This window comes from Solanum tuberosum, unplaced genomic scaffold (assembly GCF_000226075.1).
Source record: "Solanum tuberosum cultivar DM 1-3 516 R44 unplaced genomic scaffold, SolTub_3.0 scf00063, whole genome shotgun sequence".
Lineage (NCBI taxonomy): Eukaryota > Viridiplantae > Streptophyta > Magnoliopsida > Solanales > Solanaceae > Solanum > Solanum tuberosum.
The window spans coordinates 432,114-454,082 of NW_006238988.1; the positions used below are offsets into that span (position 1 = coordinate 432,114).

At 35.9% G+C, this 21,969-nt stretch overlaps 2 protein-coding genes across 2 annotated transcripts; both read right to left on the reverse strand.

The window, feature by feature from the left end:
• Positions 1–324: 324 nt before the first annotated feature.
• LOC102603260 (serine/threonine-protein kinase HT1-like) lies at positions 325–10,781 on the reverse strand. Its single transcript, XM_006345178.2, has 4 exons — positions 10,566–10,781; positions 8,299–8,420; positions 6,640–7,600; positions 325–939 (listed from the first exon to the last, which is right to left on the reverse strand). The coding sequence occupies exons 3-4, from the start codon at positions 7,416–7,418 to the stop codon at positions 603–605; spliced, it is 1,116 nt and encodes a 371-aa protein (XP_006345240.1). The 5' UTR covers positions 7,419–7,600; positions 8,299–8,420; positions 10,566–10,781; the 3' UTR covers positions 325–602.
• A 1,555-nt stretch (positions 10,782–12,336) lies between these two features.
• On the reverse strand, positions 12,337–20,703 carry LOC102603599 (serine/threonine-protein kinase HT1-like). Its single transcript, XM_006345179.2, has 3 exons — positions 20,587–20,703; positions 18,250–19,212; positions 12,337–12,965 (listed from the first exon to the last, which is right to left on the reverse strand). The coding sequence occupies exons 2-3, from the start codon at positions 19,116–19,118 to the stop codon at positions 12,629–12,631; spliced, it is 1,206 nt and encodes a 401-aa protein (XP_006345241.1). The 5' UTR covers positions 19,119–19,212; positions 20,587–20,703; the 3' UTR covers positions 12,337–12,628.
• Positions 20,704–21,969: the final 1,266 nt, after the last annotated feature.

The window sequence follows — 21,969 nt, forward strand, 5'->3', positions numbered from 1 at the left end:
TCCACTAAAGTTTCGATAAATAAGTTATCTCTTACAGAATCTTGTGCATATGGTTAATTAATAGCATGAAACATTATATCAATTTTATCATTTAATTATGGTAAAAATAAATGTTATTAAATGGATAAATATAACTACTCTCCAACCCTTGAACAACAACAATATACCCAATAAAATTCTACAAGTTGAGTCTGAAGAGGGTGGTGTTTACACAACCTTAACCCTACCTTGTGAAAGTAGAGAGGTTGTTTCGATAGACCCTCGACTTAAGTAAAGCATATTACAATAAGGTATGAAAAGAAAATACAATAGATGAGCATTTCATATATAATTCAGAACCTGATATAACTTTGAACAAATTCAGCAAATACAGCCATAATCTGACATGCATAGATGCACATCAGATATCCTGTGTTACCAACTAGTCACCATCTTAAATACACGGATTAAAGAAAAGAAACAAAATACAGCAGAGAAATGTTTAGTTTTTTCTCACAACTATAACCCTTTTTTCTGTCTGAAAAGAAATTGTGCCTGATAGATACACATGGCAGACTCAAAATCAGTTTTGCCATTCAAAATCAGTTGCCTCCAGTTTCCTCTTACCCTGTAGCCGTAGGATGAGGGGAGCACCTGAAACGTGCCCTTCTGATATTAGTCATGATTTCTGTCTCAGCCGCCTCAAGCATCTTGACCACCTGAGAGAAAGTTGGCCGATTATCGGGGTCAGAATCCCAGCAGCAGGTCATGATATCAGATAAGACAGGCAAGCAATCAATGGGGATTGTTGGACGGACGCCTTTGTTGACAACAGCAAAAGCAGCCTGCACAGCAGTCATGCTCTGGTAAGGAAGCAACCCTGTTATGAGCTCCCACAGAACAATGCCAAAACTATAAACATCAACTTTCTGGGTGTATGGCCGGTGCTGGATCATCTCCCTACAAAACAAAGTCAAACGCTTAGCGATCCACAACGAAACACAGATGCTATTGCTAACAACTTTGAACATCCATTTTTCTTTTTTCTGAAAAGAGAAGAAACCAGACACACTTGCCAATAATTCACAAAGTTAAACGGGATAGGATCTGCAGAATGTGAATAACTAATTTCTCAAGAGTAAACTTGAAAAGTAACTTCATTTCTCAGTTAATCAGAATAAAAATTTGAGCATACTAGAATTATACAAAGAGTCAGACTGGCTGCACGTATTCGAGTTTTACCAGATATTGAGATTCGATCCACACCTGTTTTGGCAAGATCTTTCATTATCACATCAAATTAACAAAAGCAAGCATATTATTTTTTGTCTATTTCCCCAAGGAAAGTCATTCATGCATACTAGCCTATTATCACACAGAGAAGACTATAAAATTACCACCACTCACCAGGTCAACCTCCTAAATCCTTTCTGATCGCAACCATTTCGAAAATATTTCAGGCAGACATGAACACATATCTTTGATCAAGTCTGAAAGAAATGTCATATTAGAAATCGAAACTTCTCCAGTTATCACATTATCTCAAGAAAACAAAAGCTTAATCTCCAACTCACTTAGCTTATAGGGAATATGCTTTCCTCTCTAACATTGTGTAAGGTACAAACCCAAACGGAAACTGATGGTGATACTTCTGTCCAGGTCAAAAGAAATAAAAAAATGCCAGTTCTATCATCAGTAATCTACACTCAACTGGATATAGCAATCAATCTCCACCAGATTGAAAGGGATTTATTTAACTCTATACCATATTCTCTAAACCAACCTGAATTGATGATCTAATTCAAGGTTTAAATTCTAACTGCCATATATGCCTGAGACACAAATAACTGAACTTCTAAGAGCACAATCCTAAGGAAAATCGTGATTTGAAATTTTTTTCTCAAAAGAGTCACTAAATATACCAACTCTTAAATAAGACTCTAAGGGGTCATTTGGTTGGGAACAAGTTATCCCATGATTAATTATCCTGAGATTAGTTATCCTGAGATTACTTATTCCACCATGTATATGGGATAACTTATCCCATCACTATGGTATAAATAGTGGGATAAGTTATCCCAAACATGGCAACCAAACAAGACACCAAAATTTAATCCCATGTTTTTTTATCCCAGGACTATTTATTTTTATCCCTCACACCAAACGACCCCTAAATACAGGAAAACCCCATGTATCAGTAGAACAATAAAGTGAGCAAAATGAAGTAATTTTCTTAGTTGTCATAATTTTTGCAGCCTCTAGGTCAAATTGTGCCAACCAAGAAGATCTTCCAATAGATGTCAATAAATTTTCAACAGTTTAACAATCAGGCGCTAATGCATGAATCAATACAACAGTCAGCCTATACATGCACCGTAATACATAAAACAAATAGTAAAATATATTCTTACATACCTAATGCATACTTCTAAAATTAATTTGGCGTTTCATAGTACATATTAACAAACTTGGCAAATCAAGCACATGTGGACACCCGTGCCACCTAAATAGATTTGATGCTTTCGTTTTTTCTATCATTCTTAGAGGTGATGAGTTTTAGTGGAGAAATCCAAAATGTTTCAAATATACTTATTCTTCCACAACTAAAATAACATGAAATCCATATTATATGGAGTATAGATGGGTAAGTTCTACAGAGTAGTGGTTAGACCGACCACGTTTTATGAGGCGGAGTGTTGGCCTATTAAGAAATCTCGAGTTCAGAAGAAGAAAATCGTTCAGATGAGGATATTGATGTGGGTGTGTGGGCATACTAAGAGTGGCAAGATTAAGAATGGAGATATTCGACACAAGGTAGGAGTGGCCTCCATGTTGGACAAGATGAGGGAAGTGAAACTAAGATGATTTGGACACGTGAGGAGGAGGAGGAGTATAGACGCCTCAGTGAGGAGGTGTGAGTTGTTGGCAAGGGAGGACGTCAAGAGAGGTAAAGTCGAGCCGAAGAAGTATTGGGAGGAAGTGATTAGACGGAGTGCATCTAGATCTTACCGAGGACATGGCATTTGATAGGAGAGTATAGAGGTCGTGTATTAGGGTAAATGGTTAGTTGGTAATTGAGCATTCTCTTGCTTCTTTGCGAGATAGGCTTTCACTGGTATTCTTATCAGTAGTATTAGCACTACTCTTGAAGTTTTTTGTGTGTCGATTATTGCATTATTTCACTTGTTTGTTATGTAACACTTGCCATTTTACATAAATGTGTCATTGTGATTGCTCCGAATATTTGTATTCCCTTTTGCAAACTGTTTGGCAGTTTTATTTAAAGTTGAGGGTCTTTCAGAACAAACCTTTTTATCTCAACAAGTTAAGGGTAACATTTGCATACACTCTACTCTCCCCAAACCCCACATGTGGGATTGCACCGAGTATGTTGTTGCTGCTATTGAACAAGGGCGGACCTAAAGTATCATGTGTAGGTTTTGTGGAATCCAGTCAATTAAATATATAAAACTATTTGTTGGGATCTACTAACAAAGTAAGCTCTTGGTCCAGCGGCATAAATGGGAACTTGCTTGAGCTTTATTGCCCTCCTCATTGAAGGCTCGATTCCCCTTGGGCACATATAATAATTTACTTTTTGAACTTGATATCATTGGGAACCGATTAACTTTAAATCCTAAATCTTCTTGTCTGGACTCGTCCTTGAGTATGAATTTTATCAGATGTAAGTATCATTATAGGTACGTGCATTTTTTTGTAAATTATTTGTGTATTTTGAAGAGTACGCGCAACCATGACACACCCATTTTAACATGTATGTAATGCAAAGGACCGATACAACATAGTATGTGAGGCACTAAAAGTTAGATGTCAGAAATACTAAGTCATAATCGGCCTGACGTAGGATCTCCGTAATTTAACAAGTTATACTAATTGATTGATCATTATGAGGTTTTCATGCTCTTTTTGTTTCTAAAAGATCTACTTCAACTTATATAAGGCATTTGTCAAATCAGGTCTAGCAACACGTGTTGTAAGACTTAATACCAAATAAGGCATTCTTATCATTCTTCTTACTGGGCATTGATTTCATCATGTGTCACAACATCTCTCCCACATTATTATTCAAAGCCATCGCTTAAAGCAATTTGAAGAATGGGATTACTTCTTGAAGCCTTGCACTGCTTTAAACAATGACGTGCGAAATGATCCTAACGAGAAAGGATCTACTTTTTTGAATCTCGACTTTGAAGAGCAAGATCAATATCAATATTAAGTAAACTAGATGCAAAAACCATTTATTTTATTTGCATCTTTATTGTACTAAATCCTTTTATGTTCGGCATTACTTACTTCTTATAGCCATTGTGCTTCACTTCTCGCTATTTGCTTCAAACTCCATGGACTTTGTCGCTTTTTGTGTTTCTCGCTTCTAATAACAGTACTCTCAATAATTAGAGGTTTCAACAAATGTTTCAAGTTCATGAGAAGATTACTAAATTTCTTTGTGGATAGTACTTCATTATACTTTTCCATAACTTGTATGCTTCACTCCAAGCTTTTTACTCCATGGATCGTTTTTTGCTTTTAATATGAGAAGATTAAGCCATGTATTCCACTTCTACCTTTCCATAGAGATTGAAATAGTCTTATGGACGGAACAAGTCCATGTAGCAACTCAATGCAGAATCCACATAATCGTTGTAGATTATAGAAACATCACCTTGTCGCTTTTTATGCTTTTAAAGAGGCCTCTTCCTAAAGAATAGTGAAGGTTCCAATAAATGATTTAGATTCATTGAAGATTGAACCAAATATTCCACTTCTACCTTTCTGTAGAGATTGTCTAATGATGAAAAAAGTCTATGTAGTAACTCAGCGGAGAATCATATTATCGTTGTAGAGTCTAGTTTCTGTAAGGCCCTCCTAGAATTCCTTCCAAAAACATCAGAATAGATATGTCAGTTACCCTTTGGGGTGGCCTAGTGGTTTGAGCTTGGGACTTCCATTTTGGAGGTCTCAAGTTCAAAACCCCTTACCAGCAAAAGCAAGGGGTTTGTCTTCTGGGTCAAGCTCGTCGCACCGAGCTTGCCTTGTGCAGGTTACCTCTCTTCCGAATTTTGTGAGTTATTGCATAGGAGCGGGGGTTTTACCGTGTACACACCCAATGGATAGCAGCTGCGGGTTTCCTTTGTCATAAAAAAAAATCGATGTTTTGTTTTGCCATCCTCCAACAGAGCAATGACTTCCACCTGCACAACTTAAAATCTACCTGCAGATTCCAGAGACACTAGTGTATGTCCAATTAAATTGTCCTAAACAGGCCTCCTTTAACTGATTCATTTCAGTGCTTTGAGAAAGTTAACAAGAGCCCTGCAGATTCCAGAGACACCAGTGTATGTCCAAATAACATGTCCTAAACAATCCTTCTTTAACTGATTCATTTCAGTGCTTTGAGAAAGTTAGCACGAGCCAAGCAAACAGGAATGCTGTTCAACTACTAACAACTTAAAAACTTTCATTCGGCAACCAACTTCCACTCTAAACAAGAAATGTTTCTGGTAGACATGTCATTCCCTTGCTCTTTTTAAGTTTCTCCAGCAGCAACAAACAATGCGACTCTTGTGGATGTATGTCATCCTATAAAGAGAGAGATCTCTGGTGAATCGCACCTCCCCATTCTCTTTCTTACCCATACATTATTTCCAAAATAGCCTCACTGCTTTGAAGAAAGAGGTGATGCTAAAGATGATGCTGGAAGGTCGACACTCACAAAGGAGAGAAAGAGATAATATACTTCCCATAGAACTTTCATCTACATATTCAATAAGAATAGAATTGTGGTTCATATCTCTCAGACACATCCTGAAAGTGAACCCAGTGTGGTAGTTAATATCCTAGACCCATTTTCAGATATATGCAATTTTACTCTTTCTGAAAATGGTATCCAATCCAACTTGCATGCATCTCGATTTCGGGTAACTATACCCACAAAGGTTTAAGGTTTAGGCATATGGGAAGAGAACACTTGGTGTTTTCTGTCTCTGGGATGATTGAACCCTAATCTCCAAAGGTTTGCTCCTACTTCATTGACAACTAAGTGACACCCTTGAGTGTGTCTAACTTGAATCAAGTTACAAGTCATGGACAAGAAGGAAAAGGAAAAGGAGGGAAAGGAATTGAAAGAGAAAGTAAAGTCAATCAACTCTTTATCCTTCATTAACAGGTACAGAACTAAATTAAGAAGTTAACTGGAAGAAACACTAGGTATACAATAGAAAATACAATCACAATCAGTGAGGTGGCATCAAAAGGACATACAGGACTTGAACCCATCAACCACCATGCTCTTCACTTCAGTTCTAATAAAATTTATTCCATAAAGGGAATTCAGCATGCTACAACAACAACATACCCTGTGAAATCCCACTCAGTGGGGTCTGGGGTGGGTAGAGAGAAAGCAGACCTTAGCCTGCCCTCGTGGAAGAAGAGAGGTTGTTTCCGTAAGATGCTTGGCTAAAGAAACACATATCAAAGCAATTTTGAAAAAAAATTACAGAAAGTAATGCAGACAGAGAAAAAATAGCCCACAAGAATAGGATAAAAAGCTTAAGAGCTCTATTATACAGTTTGGCAATAAACTCAAACTGGATCAAGACACCAGATTTGACAAGGCTGCTAAAGAGTCTAGATGCTTACGGAGCCATCCAGCGGTAAGTGCCAGTTTCTGGTGTCATTCCTTCAGTCAGCACCTCAATTCGAGCAACACCAAAGTCTGCAATCTTGATTGACTTGTCAGCAGCAATCAGTAGATTGTCGGATTTCAGATCTCGGTGAATCAGATTCCGGCCATGCACATACTCCATCCCCCTTGCCACATCCAAGGCCTGCATAACTGCTAACCTCAATGGCACAGCTCGGTTTTGCCGCCTCGTGAGGAACTGACGCACTGATCCCCCTCTGGCATATTCAGTCACAATACACCACACCATGGGTTTACGGCATGCACCAATAAATCGTACTACATTTGGATGCTTCAAATTTGCCAACATTTTGACCTCATGATGAAATTGCAGCTCCATAAAGTGAGCCTTCTCAAGATCATGTTCTGGCCTCTCTAGAAGCTTGATGGCAACATCTTCACCATTATAAGTTCCCTTATAGAGTTTCCCAAAAGATCCTTGAGCAAATGCTTGTCCAATGGTAAGCCTCCTCAAGTCAATTGTCCACTCATGATAAATCGCAAGCCCAATAGTGGGGAATTGAGGATCAACCAAGGCTTGAGCAAGGGCATCATCGCTCAACCTAGTAACTCTCCCCCTGACTACGCTAGCAGCAACAGAATCGTTATTGTGGATGTGATTACCCTGCTGGTTTAGAATATGAGTGTGTGAATCATTTGATCCAACACTGCTGTTATCCACCGACATTGCACCAGAACCACCAGCATTGCTCATTCCATAACCTTCAATAGACATGTTTGACCCCTCACCAAGCTTATGATAAAAATTTTGCGACAGGTTTTGATTCAAGTCTACAAGTCCAACAAATTTTGGAGCCTCAATATTTTTTCTGATAAAGCAGCTACAACAGAAAAGCTTCAATCCAACTTATTTATTGTGCATAAAGATTTCTAAAATCAAGCCGCACCTCCACAGCCCTGCAAAACATAAAAATGGAAATGGTTAGGTTCATCAAAAATCAATTCTTCTATGTAGACTGACAAGGTCAAACGCTTGTGAAAGTGAGTAACCCTGTTTCCTCTTTGATGACTAACCCACTCAGATTTTTCTTTGATAAATCAACCTAGTATGATGATAAGCATACTAGAGGTAGGCAGCAATTATCTCAAAATAGAACTAATATGAAGAAGGAAAAAAATTCCAATTTCAACTTTCACCACTACAATTTTCTTCCAATTATAGGGGGTTTCCTAAGAAGAAAAAAACAACGGCATTTTTATCTCCAGATCAAACTTCCCAAGGCAAAAAAAAAAAATCCAAAATTCAAACATAGTGCAGGAAGATAAAACTTTCAGCAGAACTCCAAATTATAGAAATAAAGAAAAAGGCTAAACTTGTCAAAAAAAATAGATCTAAAAGGACGTCCGAGAAAAAATTACACCTATTTCAAATCTTCTTTTAATAAGAGTGGTGTACAGGCTTAGCTTGCGTGCATCTCGACTAATTCCAGGGGGTACCTGTCACTTCTCACCGGCAACAAGTACCAAGCAACTCTATCTAACAAGGGTAGGACAAATGGAAAGAAATCACCTAGTGTTAAACTTTAATTGAAACATAGCATATTCATAAAAATGAACGATCAAAGGCAAAATCAAAGAGAAAAAAGTAAATTTACCTCGATTTGAATTGCGTACAGAAAGAAAATGAACAACTTCTATTCTCGGAACTGAGGTATATGAAGAATGTGATGACTCTACGTGTTTTCTGATGCCGATTAATTTTCCGACCACTGGAGCTCTGAAGAAAAATTGAAGTAAAAACTAAGAGAAGTGAACACGAGAAAAAAAGAACACACAAAGAGAGTAATGTATGAAAAGTAAAGAATTATTTTTAGCTAAAAGAAGAGAAAATCTCTATTTATTTATTTTTGTCTTTTTTTGCATATGGTGTACTCAATCACAAGTTACATGTGAGAGTAAGAGTTTATGTGGGGCCTACTTGTATTAGAATTGTTTTAAGTGTTCAATAAATTTCATTTTGACACTTGAATTATGGTTTATTTCAATTGAACATCTGAACACATGAAATAGTGTTTTTATTATATACTTTCAGTTCAAATTTTGAAAGAAAAAAAAATTACTTTGTCAAGCAATAAATAGGAGGATAAATTTTAAAATGTTCTCCTATTATTGATTATAAATGTTCTTAATTATTTAAAAGCTTAGTAAACATCAAACGAAATACATGTGCTTGAGATTTTCCTTTATTTTAACTCTAGTTAATCAGGTAATAAGTTCACACCAAAAATGTGAATTTGGAGTGTGGATAAAATTCACACTACAAATGTGACTTTGAAATGTGAATGTATTTGGTTGTAGATACAAGTTAGATTTAATGATTTTTTCCACTTTGGATTGAAGGAATATAATCATAATTACCACAATAAAGCTAGTTTTAATAAATTTTTCCACTTTAAATTAAAAGCAGTAGGAATAAATAAGAAGAAACACAAGACAAATTCGGTGGTTGGACGAATCAAATATTGTAAGCTAGATTTAATGAATTTTTCCACATTGAATTTAAGAAATTAGTAATAAATAAGAAGGAACGTAAAACAAATTTGATGGTTGGACGAATCAAATATTGTAAGCTAGAATTAATGAATTTTTCCACTTCAAATTTAAGGAAAAAAAACAAGGCAAATTTGGTGGTTGGACGAGTCAAATATCATAAGTTATATTTAATGATTTTTTCCACTTTGAATTTAAGGAAAATACTAATAAATAAGAAGAACAACAAGGCAAATTTGATGTTGGACAAATCAAATATCCTAAGCAAGGTTTAATGAATGTTTCCACTTTGAGTTTTAGAAATTACTAATAAATAAGAAGAACAACAAGGCAAATTTGATGTTGGACAAATCAAATATCCTAAGCAAGGTTTAATGAATGTTTCCACTTTGAGTTTTAGAAATTACTAATAAATAAGAAGAAAAAATAAATAAACAAAATTAGTGGTTGGATGAATCACATTTATATTTGAATCTGCACATCTTTCCCTTCCCTAGAAACTTATAGCCCACCACTCTCCTTCTTTCTCAAACTCATGACTAGAAGTGTATTTCATATATCATACTTCCAAATATTCAAGGTGTAAATATATAATTCAAAATGCCATTAAAGAATCAACCACAACACGACCCCAAAGTAATTACAGTCCATAATGGAAAGCCTCTTAACCAGTGCCACTCTAATTTAGTCTTCATACGCTTTGCATAATTAGACTATAACCTACCGTAGACCCCTTTTATATCCATAGTTGAGACTGGGTAATAACATTATTAACAAAACTTCAACTGAAAATAAGGAAAATTCACCAATTTCATGTACTCATCATAAACAGATTACAAGCACAGAAGATAGGAACACATCGCCAACTAAGAATTTAGATAAAAATGGAACTCCACAACGAGTCTAGGGATGCATAATTTTAGTTGCTTCTTTATTCTTCATTGACAGAAACAACCATTTTGGAGTAATATTACTAGTTTACAAGCTCATGATTTTGGTTGCTTCCTTATTCCTCATTGAAAGAAACAACCATTTTGGAGTCATATTACTAGTTTACAAGCTCATAATTTAGAACCCTTGAATTCAGAAACCAAAATAACATCAGCAGCAACATTTCCATGAAAAAAATCTAATTTTTAACCAACTTCATGAAATGAATCTCTACAATAAGTCTAGATATCTGTAATTTTAGGTGCTTTTTTAATTTGCATTGAAACAAACAACTATTTTGAAGCCAATTGCAAGTTAACAACCTCATAATTAAAATTGCTCAGATAATCAAAGACCAAAATAACATAATCAGAAAACTGACGAAAAAAACGATTAAATAACAACTATATAATATATATACAGAGAGAAAGAGAGTATTTACGCGGTCACCGATGTTGCATTCATCCTTCTCATACTGAGCCATGAAATTAGAGGTCCGTTCGACACTGCTGTTCTTACTACCGGCTTCATCTTACTCCGTCGTCTTCTACGGCCTAAACCCTAGGAATCGCCGTGCTAAACCACCGTTTAAGGCCAAAAGCCTATCACTTTCAACGACGTCGTTAGCTTTTCGACTTCTCTTTGCATTCAAATGTATATGAATTATATGATGGCTTTTGCACCCACCTAAGTTATTTTCTTATACATTTTGATCCCTTAAATTTTATGACGATACCATCAACAACATATTTCGCATAATCTTATAAATGGGATCCGAAATGGTAAAATACAAGCACACCAAATAGAAAGGTCATTTTCGAAAGACCTTCGACTCAATACGCATACTAAAGCAATTTGGGGTCCAAAAAGGGCAGAATATACACACACCAGTTAGAAAGGTCACTTTCAAAAGACCCTCGACTCAAACAACACATATTAAAGCAGTTTGATTAAGAAAACATATACAAAAGTAAAGAGGACATAATAAATAAATAAATAAAAAGAAGCATTGCATAGTATTTGAAAAACAAGGAATAGTAACAACAGTCAAATAATGTGATAGTTGAAGTGCATGAGACAACGGAATTAACAAAAATAATGCTACTGCCAATGAACGAGGAAACAGATATGGTGCACCAAATTACCACCAAGCTTATTCTATAAGAAAGTGAGATGACACTCAACTACCTACTAACATTTTACTACCCTAATATCTATGATCTTCATAACTTCGTTTCTAAGATCATGTCCTCTATAAGCTAAAAATGCATTTTGTCCTATCTATAATCACTTCTCCCCCGATCAATGGTGTGTGTATTTGCACATCTTCTCTTCATATGTTTGAACTATCTTAATCTCACTTCTTGTCTATCATAAAAAACCACTCATACTTTTTTCAAATATCTACATTCCTAATTTTATCTTTCCGAATTTACCGTCTAATCATATCAGCATTACACTAAAATAATGGATCCTTGCCATGACGTATGGAACTAGAAAACCCCAAAACAGATAACAGTGGGTTTGTAAATAAAGCCTAATTCATGATCACTAATCTATGTGTTCTATCAAATTTGTACGTACCTCAAATGTTTTATTAGTTATCTACTATCTTCGATGAGTATAATATCAAGTAAAAATACATATTTTCCAAGCCTTCAACATCAACATCAACACCAACAACATACCCAGTGAAATTCCACAAGTGGAGTCAGAAAGAGCGTGATGTGTATAAAGTCTTATCCTACCTTGTGAAAGTAGAGAGACTTTCTCCGATAGACCCTCAGCTTAAGCAAACCATATCACAAAAGACAAGAAAATACACTAACAGGATAATGAAGAAAAGAACAGTAGCAACAATAAGTAATAAGATAACTGAAGCAAAGAAAATAATAAATAATAGTAAAATCAAAGGATGGGGAAGTAGGATAACTTTCCAACCCTTGTAATGGTAAAATAGTCATTGTCATAGAATTTCAAATACCACAAGTGGAACTCCCCAAATAGTGACCTCAAAATCAAAACAATACAATCTGAAAAGCTACCATACTTCAATACAGAAAATTCTGCAAATTTGCACACTTACCAGAGGCTTAGATGTGCCATACTTCTCTGGAGGCAATTTGTATTTCTCCTGTACCTATATGTCTGCTGCACTGATACAACTATCAGAGTATAACACAAAAAAACGAGGCTGCGGGAATAGATGAGCATTTCATATAATTCAGAACCTGATATAACTTTGAACAAATTCAGCAAACACAGAGCCAAAATCTGACATGCATAGATGCACATCAGATATCCTGTATTAACAACTAGTCGTTGTCTTAAATCCAGAGTTTAAAGAAAAGAAACAAAATACAACAGAGAAATGTTTAGTTTTTTCTCATAACTATAACCCTTTTTCTATCTGAAAAGAAATTGTGCCTGATAGATACACATGGCAGACTCAAAATCAGTTTTGCCATTCAACATTTTTTTGCCTCCAGTTTCCTCTTTCCCGAATCAACCTGTAGCCGTAGGATGAATGCAGCACCTGAAACGTGCCTTTCTGATATTAGTCATGATTTCTGTCTCAGCTGCCTCAAGCATCTTGACCACCTGAGAGAAAGTTGGCCTATTATCGGGGTCAGAATCCCAGCAGCAGGTCATGATATCAGATAAGACAGGCAAACAATCAATGGGGATTGTTGGACGGACGCCTTTGTTGACAACAGCAAAAGCAGCCTGCACAGCAGTCATGTTCTGGAAAGGAAGCAACCCAGTTATGAGCTCCCACAGAACAATGCCAAAACTATAAACATCAACTTTCTGGGTGTATGACCGGTGCTGGATCATCTCCCTACAAAACAAAGTCAAACACTTAGCGGTCCACAACGAAACACAGATGCTAACAACTTTGAACATCGTTTTTCTTTTACTGAAAAGAGAAGAAACCAGACACACTAGCCAAAAAATTCACAATGTTAAACAAGATAGGATCTGCAGAATGTGAATAACTAATTTCTCAAGAGTGAACTTGAAAAGTAACTTCATTTCTCAGTCAATCAGAATCAAATGTCAGAGACTGGCTGCACGTATACGAGTTTTACCAGATATTGAGATCCGATCCCCACCTGTTTTGGCAAAGATCGCTCAATATCATTTTCTTTTTGGCAAGATCATTCATTATCACATCAAATTAACAAATGCAAGCAGATTCTTCTGTCTATTACGCCAAGGAAAGTCTAGCATGCATACTAGCCTATTATCACACAGAGAAGAACTATATTGCACTGCTACATCATCCACCATCGCAGGGATGTGGTGTTTCACGACTGCACTAGGTCACCAAAATTATCACCACTCACAAGGTCAACCTCCTAAATCCTTTCTGATCGCAAGCATTTCAACAATATTTCAGGCAGACATGAAAACTTACTTTGATTCAAGTCTGAAAGAAATGTCCTAATAGAAATGGAAACTTCTCAGTTTGTCACATTATCTCAAGAAATCAAAAGCTTAATCTCCAACTCTCTTAGCTTATAAAGAATATACTTTCGTCTCCAACATTATGTAAGGAGCAAAACTAAACAGAAACTAATGGTGATACTTCTGTCCGGGACAAAGGAAATCAAGAAATGCCAGTTCTATCATCAGTAATCCATACTCATAAACTGGATAAAGCAATCAATCTATACCATATTCTCTCTCTCATCCTGAAATGGTGATCTAATTCAAGGTTTAAATTCTAACTGCCATATATGCCTGAGAAACAAATAACTGAACTTCCAAGAGCAGAATCCTAAAGACTCCAGGAAAATCATGATAAGAAAAAATTTCTCGAAAGATTCACTAAATATACCCATTCTTAAATAAGACTCTAAATACAGGAAAACCCCATGTATCAATGGAACAATAAACTAAGCAAATTGAAGTATAATTATCTTCGTTGTCATTATTTTGCACCTTCTATGTCAGATTGAGCCAACCAAGGAGATCTTCTGATAGATATCAATAAAACAAAGATTTTCAACAGTTAAACAATCAAGCGCAAATGCATGAATTGATACAATAGTCAGCCTATACATGCACCGCAATACATAAAACAAATTGTAAAATATATTCTTACGTACTAATTATGCATTACTTCTAAAATTAATTTGGTGTTCCATAATACATATGAACAGACTTGGCAAATCAAGCCCATGTGGACACCCATTCCCCCTAAATAGATTTGATACATTCGTTTTTCCTATCATTCTTAGAGGTAATGAATTCTAGTAGAGAAATCCAAAATTTTGAAATGTTTCAAATATTACTTCTTCAGCAACTAAAGGTACTATGTGATCCATATTATATGGAGTATGGACGGGAAAGTTCTACAGAGTAGACGTTAGACCGACCATGTTTTACGGGGCTGAGTGTTGTTCTATTAAGAAATCTCATGTTCAGAAGAAGAAAGTCGTTGAGATGAGGATGTTGAGGTAGATGTGCGGGCATACTAAGAGAGACAAGATTAAGAATTGAGATATCTGATACAAGATAGGAGTGGCCTCCATGTTGGACAAAATGAGGGAAGTGAGACTAAGTGAACATGTGAGGAGGAGGAGTGTAGACGCTCCAGTGAGGAGGTGTGAGCAATTGGTAGTGGAAGATGCCAGGAGAGGTAAAGGCAGGCCGATGAAGTATTAGGAGTAAGTGATTAGATAGAGTGCATCTGGATCTTACTGAGGACATGGTGTTAGATATGAGAGTATGGAGGTCGCATATTAGGGTAGAAGGTTAGTTGGTAATTAAGCATTCTCTCACTTCCCTGCGAGATAGGCTTTCAATGGTGTTCTTACCAGTAGTATTAGCACTACTCGTGTAGTTTCTTGTGCATTGATTATGCATTATTTTGTTTTCGTTACCGTTCTTTCTCTTGTTTGTCATGTAACACTTCCCATTTTGCATTACGTGTCGTTCTGATTGCTCCCATATTTTTATCCCACTTTTGAACTGTTTTGGCATGTTTATTTAAAGACGAGGGTCTTTCATAAGCCTCTCTATCTCTACAAGGTAAAAGTAAGATTTGCGTACATTCTACCCTCCTCAAATCCCACTTGTAGGATTGCACTGGGTACATTGTTGTTGTTGTTGGACATGGGTGGGCCTAGAGTATCGGGTGTAGGTTTTGGGGAATCCACTAACTTTTGTATTTTTATTGAAAAAATCTATTAAATATATAAAAACTATTTGTTGGGATCTACCAACAAAGTAAGCTCTTGCTCCAGCGGCATAATGGAACTTGCTTATGCTTTGTTGCCCTCCTCGTTGAGGGTCTGATTCCCTTTGACCACTTATAATAATTTTTTATTTTTAATTTGAGATCGTTGGGAGCCCATAAACTTCATATTCTAGACCCGCTTCTAAGTATGGCCTCATTTGTGAGTATGAATTTTATCAGTTGTACGAGAGTATCATTATAAGTACGTGCATTTTTCTTTTTTTGTTAATTTTTTTTGTGTATTTTAAAGAGTACACACAGCCACGACACACCCATTTCAACGGGTGTGTAATGCAAAGGACCGGTATAACATAGTATGTGAGGCACAAAAAGTAAGACGTCGGGAATACTAAGTCATAACCGGCCTGACGTAGGCTCTCCCTGACTTAACAAGTTGTTCATGTTGATTGATTACTAAGGGGTTTTAATGCTCCCTTTGTTTCTAAAAGACTTACTTCAACTTATATAAGGCATTCGTTAAATCAGGTCTAGCAACACGTGTTGTAAGACTAAATACCAAATAAGGCATTCTTATCATTCTTTTTACCGGAGATTGATTTCTTCATGTATCACATCTCTCCTGCAGTGTTATTCAAAGCCATCGCTTTAAGCAATTTGAAGTAAGGGTTACCACTTGAAGCCATGCATTTCAGAGAAGTGTGGGCTTTAAACAATGACATGTAAAACGATCCTAATGAAAGGGTCTACTTTTTTGAATCTCGACTTTGAGGAGCTAGACTAATATCAATATTACCGTAAATTGGATGAAAAGATCAGTTATTCTAATTGCATCTTTATAGTAGTAAATCCTTCTATGTCTGGCATTACTTACTTCTTATAGCTAGTGCGCTTCACTTCTCTCTTTTTGCTTCAAAATCATGGACCTTGCCATTTTTTGCATTTCTCGATTCGAAAAACACTACTCTCGGTAATTGGAGGTTTCAACAAACGATTCAGGTTCATGAGAAGATGACTAAATTTGTATGTGTTTGGTACTTCTTTTTACTTCCCCAAAACTTGCATGCTTCACTCCTAGCTTTTCACTTCAAACTCCATGAATCGCCTTTTGCTTTTAATAAGACTTCTCTCCAGAAAGAATGCTCGGAGGTTACAACGAATGATTTAGGGTCGTGAGAAGATTGAGCCAAGTATTTTACTTCTACGTTTCCGTAGAGATTGAGATAATCTTATGGATGGAACAAGTCTACGTAGCAACTCAATGGAGAATCCACATAATCGTTGTAGATTCTAGAAACATCACCTAGTTGCTTTTTATGCTTTATAAAAGAGGTCTCTCCGTAAAGAATGACCGAAGGTTCCAACAAATGATTTAGATTCATGGATGATTGAGCCAAATATTCCACTTCTACCTTTCCGTAGAGATTGAGATGATCTTATGATGGAAAAAGTCTATGTAGTAACTCAGTGGAGAATCACATTATCGTTGTAGAGTCTAGTTTTTGTAAGGCCTCTCCTGGAATTCCTTTCGGAAACAGCCAAAGAAGAACGAACTTCTTTCCAACTCAGAGCTAGCAAAGAAACTAAAAGAGCCATACTTGAGTTATGGTGTAACCAGTTTTTGTTTTTGAATCCATTAATTAGTCGCTTAAATATATCAATTATAACAACTGCATAAATAAGTTGGGAGGCATAAAAGTGTTGAAACTTAATTATGTCTAAGAATAGAACTTATTTAGATTTTTCTTTTTGATAATCGAGAAATCCTCGAAGATCACTAGTGCATGCCGACAATGATTTTATGAGGTACTTGTAATACCCCACTAACACAAGTATCAGGTGAAATCACCTAGTGTTTTTGTGCCTCTTCTAAGATTTGAAGTAAAGCCTCCCATGCTTCTCTAAGATGCCTGTTAAAAGGCCAAAATTTCCACCACAATGTAGAACTTATCATCTTCATCGGGGAGAATGCATCCAAATAAATGGTAAAGTGCCTTAGTTGATAACTCCCAGCACCAACCACGTCATATTCCATGAACCTTATCAGCTCAAAGTGATTATTGACAGAAAAAGAACTATTTTTTTTTTAAGATTAGTTCTTTTCCTGTTAATAATGACTTTGGGATGATAAGTTCATGGAATATGACGTGGTTGGTGCTGGGAGTTATCAACTAAGGCACTTTACCATTTATTTGGATCAATAAACAGACATGAATAGATACCCACCAAGGTTTAAGGTTTAGGCATATGGGAAGAAAGCACTTCTGGTGTGATTGAACCCTAATCTCCACGGTTTGCACCTACTTCATTGACAACTAAGCCACACCCTTGGATGTGACTAACTTGAATCAAGTTACAAATCAGGGACAAGAAGGAAGAGGAAAAGGAGGGAAAAAAATTGAAAGAGAAAATAAAGTCACTCAACTCTTTAACCTTCATTAACAGGCACATAACTATGTTAAAAAGCTAACTGAAACAAATAATTTCTCCCTCCTAGCAACAGCACGTATACAATAGAAAATATAATCACAATCAGTGAGTCAGTGAGGTGCCATCAAAAGGACATACAGGACTTGAACCCATCAACCTCCATGCTTTTCACTTTAGTTCTAAAAAATTTTGTTCCATAAAGGGGAACCCAGCATGCTACAACAACAACAACATACCCAGTGAAATCCCACTCAGTGGGGTCTGGGGTGGGTAGACTGAGAGCAGACCTTACCCTTCCCACGTGGAGGTAGAGAGGTTTTTTTTGAAAGATGCTCGACTCACGTAACACATATCAGAGGAGTTTTAAAAAAGAAATAAAATACAGAAAGTAATGCAGACAGAGAGAGCTCTATTATAGGGTTTGGCAATAAGCCCAAACTGGATCAAGACACCAGATTTAACAAGGCTGCTAAAGAGTCTAGATGCTTACGGAGCCATCCAGCGGTAAGTGCCAGTTTCTGGTGTCATTCCTTCAGTCAGCACCTCAATTCGAGCAACACCAAAGTCTGCAATCTTGATTGACTTGTCAGCAGCAATCAGCAGATTGTCGGATTTCAGATCCCGGTGAATCAGATTCAGGCCATGCACATACTCCATCCCCCTTGCCACATGCAAGGCCTGCTTAACTGCTAACTTCAATGGCACAGCTCGGTTTTGCCGCCTTGTGAGGAACTGACGCACTGATCCCCCTCTTGCATATTCAGTCACAATACACCACACCATGGGTTTACGGCATGCACCAATAAATCGTACTATATTTTGATGCTTCAAATTTGCCAACATCATGACCTCCTGCTGAAATTGTTGCTCCATAAGATGAGCCCTATCAAGATCATTTTCTGGCCTCTCCAGAAGCTTGATGGCAACATCTTCACCATTATAAGTTCCCTTATACAGTTTCCCGAAAGATCCTTGAGCAAAAGCTTGTCCAATGGTAAGCCTCCTCAAGTCAATTGTCCATTCATCATAAATTTCAAGCCCAATGGTGGGAAACTGAGGATCAACCAAGGCTTGAGCGAGGGCATCATCGCTCAATCTAGAAACTCTCCGCCTGACTATGCTAGCAGCAACAGAATAGTTATTGTGGATGTGGTTGTCCTGGTGGTTTAAAATATGAGTGTGAGAATCATTTGATCCAACACTGCTGTTATCCACCGACATTGCAACAGAACCTCCAGCATTGCTCATCCCATAACTCTCTGTAGACATGTTTGACCCCTCGCCAAGCTTATGGTAAAAGCTCTGCGACAGGTTTTGATTCAAGCCTGTAAGTCCAAAAGATTTTGGAGCCTCCATCATTTTTCCTGACAAAGCAGCTACAGCAGAAAAGTTCCAATCCGACTTATTATTTTTGCACGAGGATTTCTAGAATCAAACCACACCTCCACAGACACTGCAAAACATGAAAAATGTAAAAGGTTAGGTACATCAAAAATCAATTCTTCTAAGTAGCCTCACAGGGTGAGCTACTTTCAACTCTTCTTTTTATATAACCTTGGTGTCCAGACCAGCTTGCATGCACCTCAACTAATTCCACGAGATACCTGTCACTTTCACTAGCAACAAGTACCAAACAACTCTATCTAACAATGCTAGGACAGATGGAAAGAAATCACCTAGTGTTTTTTGTCTTTGGGGTATTCAACCTGAGACCTCATGGATGTCACCCCTACATTTTTCTTCCAATTATAGGGGGTTCAATTTCAAGTAAAACAAAAGGTTACTATTCTTATCTCCAGCACAAAGATAAGAACGGTGACCTTTTGTTCTTCTTGAAATTGAACCCCCTATAATTGGAAGAAAAAATGTAGTGGTGAAAGTTGAAATTGGAGTTTTATTTTCTCATTTTTCTTATTATTTCTATTTTTGATTAGCTTCTTTTTTTTCTCTGTAATTTTGGAGTTGGTTGAAAGTTTATCTTCTTGGTTTATGTTTAAAATTTGGGAGAAAAAAGCTCCAAACACTAAACATAAATCATCAAGATAAACCTTCAACCAACACCACCATCACAGAAAAAAAAGAACTAGTCGAAAAATAAAACTAACAAGACAAAAGAAGGAAAAAAAGCTCCAAATTCAACTTTGACCCTCTACATTTTTCTTCCAAATATGGGGTTTTTATTTCCAAGTAAAACAAAACATCACCATAAGCCAAAAGAATCCAAACTTAAAGCATAAACCAATATGCTGAACTTCCCAAAACCACAGAAAAAAAAATCAAAAAAAAAAATAAAACTAATAAAATAAAAGAGATGAATAACTCCAAATTCAACTTTCACCCCTACATCTACATCTTTCTTCCAATAATGATAGAACAAAATGTCATCATTCTAACCTCTTTCATTTTATTAGTTTCAGACTTATCAAAAATCAAACAAACAAGACAAATTTTTCTGTTTCAATTCCAAATTAAACAAAACATGTTTTCATCTCCAGCTCAAACTACTTCCCTAAGCAAAAAAGCTCCAAACTTTAAACATAAAAACCAGAAAGATACACATTCAAACCAACTCCAAAATCACAAAAAACTCCAAATTCAACTTTCACCCCTACATTTTTCTTCCAATTATGGGGTGGGGTGGGGGGTGGGGTTTCAATTCCAAGTAAAAAAAAAGTTCACCATTTTCATCTCTAACTCAAACTACTTCCCAAAGCTTCAAACTTTAACTACAGAATCACAGGAAAAATTAAACTTTAATTAAAACACAGAAAATTCAGAAAAAATGAATGATCAACGGGCAAAATTAAGGAGAAAAAAGCAAATTTACCTCGATTGTGATTATAAATTTATAATCCTACTTGTTTTCCGACGCCGATCAACTTTCCGACCACCGGAGCTCCGGAGAAAAATCGAAGTAAAAACTAAAGAGAAGTGAACACAAGAAAAAAAAAAACACAGAGAGTAATGTATGAAATGAAAGTCTATGTGGGGCCTACTTTTTGTTTTCAATAAGTTTCATTTATCATTCGATTGAATATCTAAACACATGTAAAATGTTTTTATTATAGACTAGTTTAAATTTTGAAACGAAAAAAAAAAATGTGTATTTTCAAGTTCGATAATGTAAATAAGTTAACTATAAAAGGGTTCGAAATATACCTGAATTTTAACCGAAATTGTTATAAGAATTACAAACTTTGGGCAGGACTTATTTCTCATGCATTGTTTAATAGTGTATTTTAAAGATATATATAGGTGTCCACAAACATCATAAATATTGCATCATTATAAATAATAATTTGTCCAACTGAACACTTATTTATTTTTAAAATACACTATTAAATAGTGCATGGTTAATAGGTCTAGCCCAAAGTTTGGAATTATTACAGCAAGTTCGGTCAATATTTAGATATATTTCACACCTTTTTTTCTTTTAAAATATGTTATGTTTATTTATTTATACACATAAGGAATATACTCATAATTATCATGATAAAGTTGATTTAATAAATTTTTGGGATAAGGGTCTGAAAAATACCCCAACTTTGGTCGGATTTACTGTTGCGTTACTAAATTTTCATGAGGACCTATTACCTCCCTAGACTAATTAATACCGTATTTTTACCCCCTGAACTATTTAATAGTATATTTTAAAGGTATATATGTGCCCACGTGGACACACTACTATTTATAATTTTACATTATTTTTTATGTCCACGTGGGCAAATATATATGTTTAAAATACAGTATTAAATAGTCTAGGGAGGTAATAAGTCCTCATGAAAGTTTAGTATCGCAACAGCAAATTCGACCAAAGTTGAGGTATTTTTCAAACCCTTATCCCTAAATTTTTCCACTTTGAATTTAAGAAACTAGTAATAAATTAGAAAAGACAAATTTGGTGATTGGACGAATCAAATATTACTAGCTAGATTTAATGATTTTTTTCAATTTTGAATCCAAGGAAAACACTAATAAATGAGAAGGAAAACAAGGCAAATTTGGCGATTGGACGAATCAAATATCATAAGTTAGATTTAATGAGTTTTTTCATTTCGAATTTAAGGAAAATATTAGTAATAAATAGGAGGAAAAAACAAGACAAAATTAGTGGTTGGACGAATCAAATCTCGTTTATTACTAATAATAATACATGTTACTTCCCTTTTAAGTTTTGTTATATATATATATATATATATATATAAAAAAA